Genomic DNA, 13219 nt, shown 5'->3' with positions numbered 1-13219 from the left:
GTCCATATTCAAAACTGATCAATATCTGACATAACACATATTTGGCAACATGTGTGGCATACATTCTGTAATGATGTGAACAAATCCTGTCACAGGTGTTGTCGAAACTGTCTCCACATTTCCAATTATACAGAATCACAGAAAATTCATTTGCAATGTGTTGAATCAAATGCTCAAAAGTACACATCTTCAGTTTGCTGTAGGCCATGTTGCTACACAAGAAGCACACACATCCTGTTGTATGACTGGAGCTTTAGGGAAAAGCTTGTCTTGTATTTAAGGATTTTTGTGACATCAAACTAAAATTGTGTTGTGCTGGTGCATGCAAGGTGGTTTAATTGTGTTGTCTGGAGACAAGAGTGGATGCTGCTCATGGTTCCTTGTGGCTGGGATTCCCAGGCTTGTTGTGTGTGGCTGGTCACCAATGACTGTCTCGCATGGCTTATTGAATTGTGGCCAAAGGATGTAGGGTTGATGTAATCTGCAGCAAGTAGATGCATCTTCTGTCCCCTCTGCTAATACATCCTTGATCTTGTTGCACAAATATCCATCACAGCCTGTACTTTAATTCCTGCTTGTGTATTTCATTTACTCTACATTTCATTAAAACTGATGTTTGTTATCAATATGTACTGTTAACTCTGGAAATAGGATCATTCTTGAGATATATTTTTGGGGATATATCTCTTTTATTTATTTATTTTTTGGTTAATTAATAAAACTGACAGACAAAAATCCATGAAATCTGAAAGTAAAGAATTTGGTCTGCCAAATCTGAAAGTAAAGAATTTGGTCTGCCTGTCTATTTCACTACCAGGTAGTCTTTCTGTTTGTACCAGGAATATTCACTCAACATAGTACAGGTATATAATTGTTTTGAGGAGGGGTGGTGGGGTAGCCTAGTGGTGAAAGCATTCGCTCTTCATGCGCGTCGCCATATGATAATATGGCAGAGATATTGCCGATGTGACGAAGACCTGGGTTAGATTCCCCACATGGGTACAATGTATTTAGACCATTTCTGGTGTCCCCCACCATGATATTGCTGGAATATTGCTAAAAGCAATGTAAAACTAAACTCACTCACTCACTCACTCACTCACTCACTCACTCACTCACTCTGCCTGGTCACATTGTGAACCATAAGTATGTAATATGATCATATTCATCATAAGAAACTAATTTTCATGGTTTGAATAAAAAACATCGACATGAAAACAAATTAAGATCAATCATGTGTTAATTCCGTGCACATGTTTGCATAAAATGACAATGATGATTGAATTTCCTCTATCATTAGAGTTCAACACGACCAGTGACAGTGGCTGGTGCTGAATCTAACAGATTTGTTTCCTATTTTGTTCTGACACACCCATCTGTATTGTGTCAGGACAATTACATCCTTACTCTGCCAGCTTGCTGAATGGGCTGAAGCTCATTGGTCATGTGGACAATGTGGCCGACCTTGGATAAGAAGATCAATAAGACTAGGAGGTGCGATGCCACTGACATTAGACACATCATTGTCTATTCTGTTGGTTTGTTGTTTAATGCCACACTCAACAGTATTACAGCTGTATGGCATCAGTCTGTAAACATGTGACATCAGTCTGTCTGGCCCAGACAATCCAGTGATTGACATCATGAGCATTTGTCCATGACATGATGCCATGTATCAACCATCCTCTTCTGTAAGTACATTGCAATTAATTTGGGAACTGTATTGTTTTGAGGAAAGAATCATGTTTGGGTTTGATTAATTTTTGTAATTTGAAAGAATTACTAGTTATGGCTGACTATTTCACTGAATTACCTTTTTTAATTAATCAGAGCATCTCCATTTTATGGCCTCGGTTTATGATACTGACACAGGAACGATGTCAGCCACAATTGTTTCTTGACACTTCATCAATAATGAAATGCAACTTCTCATATGAGGAGCTAGTTTCACGGAACAAGTAATATCAGTTTACTTTATCTGAAGCCCTTTAAAATCTTTTATGAAATATCTTTGTTACACTAAAGGTTAGAGTTCAACAATGAGGCCATTTCCATTGTTGTGAATCTCAGTAAATGTTAACACAGTATTTGCACGATGTCGACCTGTTGATCCAAATTATTTCCAGGAAAGTCCCAGTGACCTATGATGCTTATTCCCCTGTTGTGTCCATTTTGTTGCCAGGAGCGTTAGAACACAGAATTCCATGTAGTGTTTTGCTAAGTAGTCATAGTAGCTTAGCCGAAGAACAAAATGGCTTCTGTTGGAAAAAGAGCACTATTGAACATGCTAATGCACTGTGTTCAATAACCAACAAGCGTAAGCTAAGCTGTTATGTAAAAGCTCTTATTGGGTTTGTTGGATTTACACAATCAAAGTTTTTATGAAATAATCATGACAGTTTTGGGAATAAACTGCAAAAATTAGGTGTGAATTGTAATTTCACAGCTGTTTAATTATTCTTTGAAACAATTATTGAACGTTTCTGTCAACAGCCATTTAAGTAATGATTAAATATTCATGTTGGTGTGATTCAGGATTGTACAGTTTGGCTGACTTTAATCTCTCTTTTTTTATTAATGACTTGGTTAACAAAATAGTGACCCAAATTGTGTATTGACGTCTACCCAAGGTATGCCGTAGATATTGACGTCTACCCAAGGTATGCCGTAGATATTGACATCTACCCAAGGTATGCCGTATGTATGCCACCCAAGATATGCTGATCGTGACGTATACCCAAGGTATGCCGTAGATATTGACGCCTCACCCAAGGTATGTTGGCGTGATACCGGTAGATATTGACGTCTACCCAAGGTATGCGTGATATTGACGCCTACCCAAGGTACAATGTATGCCGTAGATATTGACGTCTACCCAAGGTATGCCGTAGATATTGACGTCTACCCAAGGTATGCCGTAGATATTGACGTCTACCCAAGGTATGCCGTAGATATTGATGTATACCCAAGGTATGCCGTAGATATTGACGTATACCCAAGGTATGCCGTGGATATTGACGTCTACCCAAGGTATGCCGTAGATATTGACGTCTACCCAAGGTATGCCGTAGATATTGACGTATACCCAAGGTATGCCGTAGATATTGACGTATACCCAAGGTATGCCGTATATTGACGTCTACCCAAGGTATGCCGTAGATATTGACGTCTACCCAAGGTATGCCGTAGATATTGACGTCTACCCAAGGTATGCCGTAGATGTTGACGTCTACCCAAGGTATGCCGTAGATATTGACATATACCCAAGGTATGCCGTAGATATAGGGAGATGAATTCATGTAGCTGGGAGAGATGGGGATGCCTCCTCAGTAAACTATGTAATGAACACACTTATAACGAACGTCGTAACAAACTGTTTCTTGTCCCAGCCACTTGCTGTATATTTTAGTTGAATCAGTATAGCTACGGTTATAATGAACTATAGTTAGTGGCACCTTTTAGTTCGTTATAACCATTGTTTACTCTGTGTGGAGTCCAGCTGATGAAGATGCATTGAAGAAGATGAAGGATCATGTGAATGGTTCTTCTTCTTGTGACGAGGTTTTGTATTTTTAGCATTTCATTTTCATTTTGACATGTTTTCAATGCTTCATAGGGCATACTTACCAGGTATTGTACATATTCACATAAATGTCCAGTACTTGATGTCCTGTACAGTGTGTGACAGAAAATATACATTAGCACATTCTTGTTCCTTTGTAATAAAACATATGATTTGGTGAACACTTCATCCTCATCAGTATAAGGAAGACATCTACATGGAAGATTTTAAAAAAATATTCACACAGTGTCCCAGTTCAGGATAAGTAAAAATTCAGTGTTTTTTATATTCGAGAGCACCTAAAATAACAACAATGTTACTATGTGGCTATTCCTAAAGGACATAAATCTGATGGCTGTTTCATTGTTTATATTAAGACTCTTGGCATATTTGCAACTACTTAGTTATCACTGTAATAGTGGAGTCCATTGTTTGCTGGCCAGGAAACATGGTATTGATATTCTATGTGGTGCAAATTTGACTTGTATTAGGTATCCAGGTCTGTGGTCATTATGATAGAAACATCCCTTATTAACACTGCTGTTTGAACAGTAATTGTGTTTGTGACATATGTTTATGGAAATGACAGGAGAGGTGATAACAAGGTTTTGTTGGAATTCTGTGACCTTTGGTGCTAACTGAAGCTGTAAATGAAACAAGGAAGCATGACAATCTGTGTGGAGAGGAAGAAAAACCCAGGCTTGCTGTGACTGAGACAAGGAAGATGTGGGTATCTGTGTGTTGAGACACAGACAGGCTTGCTGTGAGTGAGACAAGGAAGGTGTAGGTATCTGTGTGTTGAGACACAAGCAGGCTTGCTGTGAGTGAGACAAGGAAGGTGTAGGTATCTGTGTGTTGAGACACAAGCAGGCTTGCTGTGAGTGAGACATGAAAGGTGTGGGTATCTGTGTGTTGAGACACAGACAGGCTTGCTGTGAGTGAGACAAGGAAGGTGTAGGTGTCTGTGTGTTGAGACACAAGCAGGCTTGCTGTGAGTGAGACAAGGAAGGTGTAGGTATCTGTGTGTTGAAACACAAGCAGGCTTGCTGTGAGTGAGACATGAAAGGTGTGGGTATCTGTGTGTTGAGACACAGACAGGCTTGCTGTGAGTGAGACAAGAAAGGTGTGGGTATCTGTGTGTTGAGACACAGACAGGCTTGCTGTGAGTGAGACAAGGAAGGTGTAGGTATCTGTGTGTTGAGACACAAGCAGGCTTGCTGTGACTGAGACAAGGAAGGTGTGGGTATCTGTGTGTTGAGACACAAGCAGGCTTGCTGTGAGTGAGACAAGGAAGGTGTAGGTGTCTGTGTGTTGAGACACAAGCAGGCTTGCTGTGAGTGAGACAGAAAGGTGTGGGTATCTGTGTGTTGAGACACAAGCAGGCTTGCTGTGAGTGAGACAAGAAAGGTGTGGGTATCTGTGTGTTGAGACACAAGCAGGCTTGCTGTGAGTGAGACAAGGAAGGTGTAGGTATCTGTGTGTTGAGACACAAGCAGGCTTGCTGTGAGTGAGACAAGGAAGGTGTGGGTATCTGTGTGTTGAGACACAAACAGGCTCTGTGTGTTGAGACACAGACAGGCTTGCTGTGAGTGAGACAAGGAAGGTGTGGGTATCTGTGTGTTGAGACACAGACAGGCTTGCTGTGAGTGAGACAAGGAAGGTGTGGGTATCTGTGTGTTGAGACACAAACAGGCTTGCTGTGAGTGAGACAAGGAAGGTGTGGGTATCTGTGTGTTGAGACACAAGTAGGCTTGCTGTGAGTGAGACAAGGAAGGTGTGGGTATCTGTGTGTTGAGACACAAGCAGGCTTGCTGTGAGTGAGACAAGGAAGGTGTGGGTATCTGTGTGTTGAGACACAAGTAGGCTTGCTGTGAGTGAGACAAGGAAGGTGTGGGTATCTGTGTGTTGAGACACAAGACAGGCTTGCTGTGACTGAGACAAGGAAGGTATGGGTATCTGTTGAGAAACAAGCAGGCTTGTTGTGAATGAGACAATGAGAATATGTTATCTGTCACACCAGAAGGCTCCTGACAGTGATTACATTTTCTGTCCACAGATTGGCTAGTGAGATGCTGCAGACGATCAACCCTTGCTGGATGCAGCAGATCTGGTTCTGTGGACAAGATGGCAGCAGCTGGTGTAGGGTGACCCTCGGAACATAGAAGCAGACATGTTGGCAGTGGGATAAACTACATGCATGTTGGACACACAAACTGGAAACAACAACATAAATAACAATGTATATATCTGCAGTTAGGTGATCCCTCAGTGTTTCATGAAAGTCGTCATGGACTGAGCCTTGTTTTCTTTCCAATATACCAATATGTGACATGTTGTCCTGCTTGGAATCATTTCAAGTTTTAATTCCTGGTAAATTGTGACTTGTTCTACAATAACTGACATTCAGCGTTAGGTGAACAGCATTTGGATGGAATCAGCAATGGATTCCCCTGGTCGAGATGATGGCTCTGCTCAGAGGATGTTGCCCAAGAATGAACTTCGAGGCTTCCTTAAAAGGAACAAGTCTAAGTTTTCTGGAAATGGATTTCCAAGTATTATTACTGAACATTATGAAGCAGAATTTTCCTCTGGGTCTACGCTGGCTCCCTCTGTAGACTCCAAAAACCTTCAGCAAGCATTGCAAGCTGCGGAAAACAAGCCTTACCCACCTATGTACGCAAGTCGCATGCATGGCAAGACCTCACTGCAGGCTCGTATCTACAACTTCCTGGAACGACCTACAGGATGGAAGTGTTTCATCTACCATTTCACAGTGTAAGTACATTATGTCATCTTTCAACTTGTGTGACTGGGGTGCAAGAGGGCCTTTCACATTAGATGTCACTCTTTGCTGTGCTACTCTAGTGAGAAGTGCAGAATGGCCTTGGTTTGAAGCCCTGAGTATAATCCAAGATTTGTCACCACTGTACCTGGTATCTCCCACTAAATCATTGCTTGAATATTGACCAAAGTGGGATAAGAATTACGATCAGATATTCACTCACTCACCCTTGAGAATTAGACCACCTCTATCAGAACCTTCATAGTTGAAAAATATTATGATAATGACATTGGTATTTAATCACTGCAAGCTTCAAAGCGAAAGAGTTCCCCGTGTTTTGAGATTAATAGATATGTCATTAAGCCAAATGATTGCACCGAGTGGGATACATCATTCTATATTGCCCTTGCATGGTGAAGCAATTACAAGATAGCCGTGGTCAGTGGGCTTCCCTGCCTAGCTGCGTGCTGTTTCATAACTATGGTGTGGAGACAGACACACCTGAACTGAGAACATTTCTAAATGGGTCCGCACATTCACAGCAGTGACATTAGTGTTTGTGTCACTTCATCGGCTCCGAGCCGGCTGTGGCTAGCGAGCTGAGTGGATTGGTTGCTGGCTTACTACCACTGTACCCATACCTGTGGGTCTCCTCAGAGTGGTAAAGACGAGCATCGATATGGCCAGTCCCCCCATGTAGGTTCATCATATACGTCCCATTCCTGGTGTCCCCTGCTGTTGCTGGCTTGTATATTGCTGAATTGAAGCTTGGAAACAATTTCCATTAAAATCAGAAATGGTCAGTTATATGACTAGCAAATGTCACAGTTCATCTCACATCTCACATGTTGTAAAGATGTGGTGAGGATTTGTTCATTGTCTCCCCCCCCCCAAGAATTCAGTGTGATGTTTTCTTAATATGGCTGACGAATCATTGAGTAGATTAATCCCTCACGTACGTCACAAGGAGGACAAGGAGGACATGGATGTGATGTATGTTTTACAGGTTCAGCTCTCAAAGTCTTAGTGACACATTATTTCCAAATGATGTATCAGTCACATACAATGTATTCCTCTGTATTTCCCAGTTTTGTCTTGAACCATATGTTCCATGTTGTGTCAGGTAAATAATTGACCTGCCTTTGCATGTGTTTATGATGGCAACCACCAGTGGGGTGGCACTCACCTTTTCTTGAACACCTGGTATTATCACTATGGTGCTTCATCAACACATGCTTATGATATAGACAGAATCAAACGTTTCATATGATCATGGAAAATGTTTTCTGTGTTTTATTTTAAAGTTAAATAAATATTGAACATCTGCTATGGAGGGAAATAATTACATGAAGTTTAGAAACAACTTAACCAAATATGCTAAAACTTTATACAGAATTTGTAACAGTATAATGGCTGACTATTTTACCTGGGATCTTTTCAACTACCTCAGCACCTATTGTTTGGTGGTTCTCCGTCAATGATCCATGGTAGTCCCCTGTAAAAAATGGTTTAGTTCTGTGTGAAATACGTTCCAGGCAAGGTACATATTGTGATACCCCAAATCCTTCCTGGGTGCCCCCATGACTAGTGACCCTTATCACATCACCTGTCTGGTGGGGGTCGTTTGATCCAGGTGTTCTTTGTCTGGTAATCAACAGGTAATATACATGGTTGAACGATGAAAAACTCAGATATTCCAAACCATTGCTTTAAGGGTTGAACTTGAAATATCAGATTAGTGCTGAGCACATCCTGATACAGTCATCCCTCGCAATAACGCTTTTTGTGATACTCGGGGGGTCATCCATGGACCCCAAGACCCGCGATGGCGATGACTGTAACTGGTTTTCCAGGGCTCAGTCATGTTTTCGTGATCTTGTCTTGTATATTCTGACATAAATTCATTCATCTGTAATTAGATATAACCAGGTCTAGTTATTTTAACTGATACTTAATTGGCTATCAAAGTTAGAAAAATCTGTCCAAACAACAATATGCGATATAATTATGCCATTTATCTCTTTGAGAAATGACCAGAAGCAACAGTATGTATGATTGGTTGATTTTATAGTCTAAATAACAAATTACATGATGGGTTGGACTGAATAACTTGTTGACTGGCTAAGCTTCCGATTGGTCAGTTACAATATCTGTTTGTGTTGGTCCATGATGATCGATCTTTGATCGGAAGTGATGTCGGTACATTGTGCTGGATTCATTATTGAAGAATGAAAATGCTTCCAGCAATAAGGAAGTTGTTGTACATGAAGAAGTGTAATGTTCTCATGGTGTTCCAACTAAGAAATGGTTATCAAAGACTGGACAACACTCATACACTCCTCTTCAGATTTCTTTAGAAAACTTGTAGCTTTAAACACCTCTGTATTTTTCATCAATGAAGTATTGAGGAGTATTGAGCCCAGTTCTTGCAGACAATTAGGCAGTAAACCTCAAAGGATTATCATTAGTGATTTGTTCCTTTGTTAAAGATTCATTAATACACTGGCTGCCTCCAGCTAGGTCTGTACTAGGTCCATGGCTTCAAAGGATTATTATAAACACTAACGGGACCAATAAGAAAGTGTTGAGGACTATTTGAAGTATCTAGGTATCCATATTTAGCTCATCTGGGATGTAAATGCATCTTCTCAAAATAGGAATATAGTTGAAAAACAAAAGAGCTATAGAACCCATCTAAAAGGGCAGAGATATGTAGTTATACCAAGGCATTCTGTCCATATATCTCTTCTTCCATCTCTTCCATCCACTCTCCTTCCATCTGTCTGTCCATCCATCTGTCCATCCTCTAAAGGATGGGTTTTTGTACAACCCATAATGTGAACAGTGCTGGATTATGTTCATGTTCTATACCAACAGGAGGAGTGTAAAGTGTCATTTCAATATTAGGATTTTACAGCTATTTTACATTTTTCTACTTTGGGTATTTTACTTAAACATTTGAAAACTACTGCATGGATTTTTTGAAACATGAAACAACAGTTTCCATACTAATGGAAGAGATACAGTGCAAAGCTTGAATGCATGGATTTTTTTAGAATTTTTATTTTTTCATGTTTGAATTATTTCTCAGATCAGGACATGCCACAGTCTGAATTTTTTTATCTCCTAATTAGGAGATGCTATCTCCTAATTAGGACTTACTATCTCCTAATTAGGACTTAGCTATCTCCTAATTAGGAGATAATATCTCCTAATTAGGAGATACTATCTCCTAATTAGGAGTTACTATCTCCTAATTAGGACTTAGCTATCTCCTAATTAGGACTTAGCTATCTCCTAATTAGGAGATACTATCTCCTAATTAGGAGTTACTTTCTCCTAATTAGGTGATACTATCTCCTAATTAGGAGTTACTATCTCCTAATTAGGTGATACTATCTCCTAATTAGGAGTTACTATCTCCTAATTAGGAGATAGCTAAGTCCTAATTAGGAGATAGTATCTCCTATATTAGGGAGATACTATCTCCTAATTAGGAGATACTATCTCCTAATTAGGAGATAGTTATCTCCTAATTAGGAGATAGTATCTCCTAATTAGGAGATAGTATCACCTAATTAGGAGATAGTAACTCCTAATTAGGAGATAGTATCTCCTAATTAGGAGATAGCTAAGTCCTAATTAGGAGATAGCTAAGTCTAAGGAGATAGTAATCTAATTCCTAGATAGTAATTAGGGAGATAGTATCACCTAATTAGGAGATAGTAACTCCTAATTAGGAGATAGTATCTCCTAATTAGGAGATAGCTAAGTCCTAATTAGGAGATAGCTAAGTCCTAATTAGGAGATAGTAACTCCTAATTAGGAGATAGTATCTCCTAATTAGGAGATAGTAACTCCTAATTAGGAGATATTATCTCCTAATTAGGAGATAGCTAAGTCCTAATTAGGAGATAGTAAGTCCTAATTAGGAGATAAAAAAATTCAGACTGTGGCACTAGGACGCTAACAGGATCGGGTGGTCAGGCTCGCTGACTTGGTTGACACATGTCATGGTATCCCAATAACGTAGATCGATGCTCATGTGTAGATTATTGGATTGTCTGGTCCAGACTCATACATATGTACAGACTGCCGCCATATCGCTTGAATATAGCCGAGTGCAACATTGTAGAGGTTTTTGTTTCCCTTGATGTGGTTTAGGTAGGCTAGTGGGTAAGGTATTTGATACTGAAATCCTTGGTTTGATTCCCACATGTGTGATGCAGATTTACGATCTCCCACTGAAACATTGCTTAAATATGGACCAAAGTGGGATAAGAATTACAATCAAATATTCACTCACTCACCCTTGAGAATTAGACCACCTCTGTCACTACCTTCATAGTAGAAAAAATATTATGATAATGACATTGGTATTTAATCACTGCAAGCTTCAAAGCGAAAGTATTCCCCCTGTGTTTTGAGATTAATAGAGATGTCATTAAGCCAAATGATTGCACCGAGTGGGATACATCATTCTATATTGCCCTTGCATGGTGAAGCAATTACAAGATAGCCGTGGTCAGTGGGCTTCCCTGCCTAGCTGCGTGCTGTTTCATAACTATGGTGTGGGGACAGACACACCTGAACTGAGAACATTTCTAAATGGGTCCGCACATTCACAGCAGTGACATTAGTGTTTGTGTCACTTCATCAGCTCCGAGCCGGCTGTGGCTAGCGAGCTGAGTGGACTTAATGATTGGTTGCTGTCTGTACGGTCAATGCTGGTGCTCCCAGTCCCATTATTTTGTAACATAAATGGTAAACACAGGATGCAAATGACCGGATTAAGTCTCAACCGAGCTGTGATCAATAGCTAGAGGCTGGGTTGTTGTGTTGTTGTTTAGGGTAGAACAAACAAATGTCCCCTTGGATGGATAAGGTCACGTATAATCCACCCCTTAAACTGACCCATGTACCCTCCCAGCCCCAACTCTCACCCCCTGATATTACCATATATTACCATAGATAAGCCGAATTTTGAGGACCAAAAACAGCAGTCTGTGGAAGGGGGTTGGCTTATCTATGGGTTACACTTGCGTCAAACTTTTTTCCAGGGGGTAAGAAAATGACATCATATCGCTTTGTTTGAACAAACAAACAAACAAGATGGTAGTTTGTTTCTGCTCTCTGCAGTCACTTTCATCCCCCAAGGAACAGTATGTTTTATTTTCTTGAATTCTAGCTAAGGGAAGATAACTCTAACCTATTGTTCCCCCCAAAAAAGTAAAGTCTGTGGAACTTATGTTTAATTGTTTTTTATATATAAATATGCAACCCATCATGATATGCATATCATGAAAATTGCGCACTGACTTTTAGCCAACCAATCAGTGGTTTATTCTATAAGTTCCAAGCAGCAGGCAGGACAACAACAAGTAGCAGCTTATAATATATTTTGCTATGACACTGCTGGGGATCAAACGACTGATTCTCTCTCCACATAGCAGCGTAATCCACTAGACCTTGAGAAAAGTATCATTCATGACAGTCTTAGTGAACTAATGCTAATACCTAAGTGATATTTTCCGAAACTACACACATTCATAGTGTTTTCAATAAGATAGTATTTGTAATTTCTCTGTTTTTTGCCTCTACATTGTCTGTTTGCAATAGTTCAAAATATGAATAAAATATTGCTTTAACAAGAAATCTTTTGAATGTGTCATGACATTTGATTGATCACTTTTATAGAGTGATGAGGATGACGATGACAAAGAGATGAAGGGACAGAATCACATCCAGAGAGGAGGTATTGATTTTACATGTTTTATTTTACTTGGGTAGTGAAAAATATGTCCTGAAAATACAACAGTGATGAGAATGTGTCTTGTCAGTGATTCAGCCAAACATCAGAACAACATTCAGAAGCTTGAACTTTACAATTCCTGTAATGTGTTGCTTCATGACAGGGAGGAATCTTTTCTAGCCAAGAAACCTCACATTGTTGTTGAGATTAATGTATCGTCATGAAGTGAGTATCATGGCACAGTGTTGTACCATTGCACCTACCACAGTTCTGTAGTTACAGCTGGTACAATACTGGGTACAATCATTTGAAAAAGTGGGAGTTATTAAACATAGTAATACATCCCTTTCAAAGACAAATCTGTTGTTTATATGAAGGCCACAGAGGAAGTGTGTATGTGTTTGATTACAGTGTGTGTGTTATCTTATTTCCACGATTCTGATTGGCATTCTAAATTTATACATATTCAGGTAATAATAACACATTTTAGACGGATAGAAGAGTCATATTGTTTTTATAAGAATTACATATTAAGTTAAAAGGATATTAATCTTCAATCCCCACATTACAATCCCCTTTCCATAATCATCAGAAGTCACTTCTAAAATCAAACAGACTAATTAATTATGTAAAAGTACATATTCAAAACATGCACCATATTGGCTGAGTGGCCTAAGCAAGCAATATATCATGTCTTAATGATAAACTAAAACTTTCATGCATGTGTTCATACGTCTCCAGAAAAGTGTTACTTGATGAATATAACCGACAAAACCCTTTACATATTTATAAGTCATCGCTGCAAAAAAGCAGAATTCCCAGTACAATTCCAATGATATCATGTACATGGGCTTATAAATCACTCTCAAACTGCAAAGTACCATGATTGTGCTTGCCAAATGGTTAGCATTTCCTGATCCACAGGAGGCACAAACACATGCAAAGACAAGTCTATTGTTTATCAGAAAAATGAAAATATGAATTATAAATTGTATCAGATATAATCTTTGAGAGAGATGTGTCAAATAGTGAATTTTACTTCAACAGTCCCATCATCTGTGAGTTTGAAAATTTACATGTGTAATATATAAAAGTTATTACAATCGTTCTTTAGTTCTCTTAA

At 39.4% G+C, this 13219-nt stretch overlaps 1 protein-coding gene across 1 annotated transcript in view; it reads left to right on the top strand.

The window, feature by feature from the left end:
* LOC124287579 (potassium voltage-gated channel subfamily KQT member 1-like) overlaps positions 1 to 13219 on the top strand; it is a 137506-nt gene that overhangs the window by 15039 nt on the left and 109248 nt on the right. Inside the window, exon 2 of the mRNA XM_046724068.1 lies at positions 5619 to 6337. Coding sequence (XP_046580024.1) covers positions 5991 to 6337 — 347 coding nt within the window. The 5' untranslated portion in view covers positions 5619 to 5990. The remainder of the gene's footprint in view (positions 1 to 5618; positions 6338 to 13219) is intronic.

Source organism: Haliotis rubra, unplaced genomic scaffold (genome assembly GCF_003918875.1).
Source record: "Haliotis rubra isolate DU_JTF1 unplaced genomic scaffold, ASM391887v1 Scf401, whole genome shotgun sequence".
In the NCBI taxonomy this organism is placed as follows: domain Eukaryota; kingdom Metazoa; phylum Mollusca; class Gastropoda; order Lepetellida; family Haliotidae; genus Haliotis; species Haliotis rubra.
Note: the sequence above shows the minus strand (reverse complement) of the source record. Positions and strands in the feature narration are given on the sequence as shown.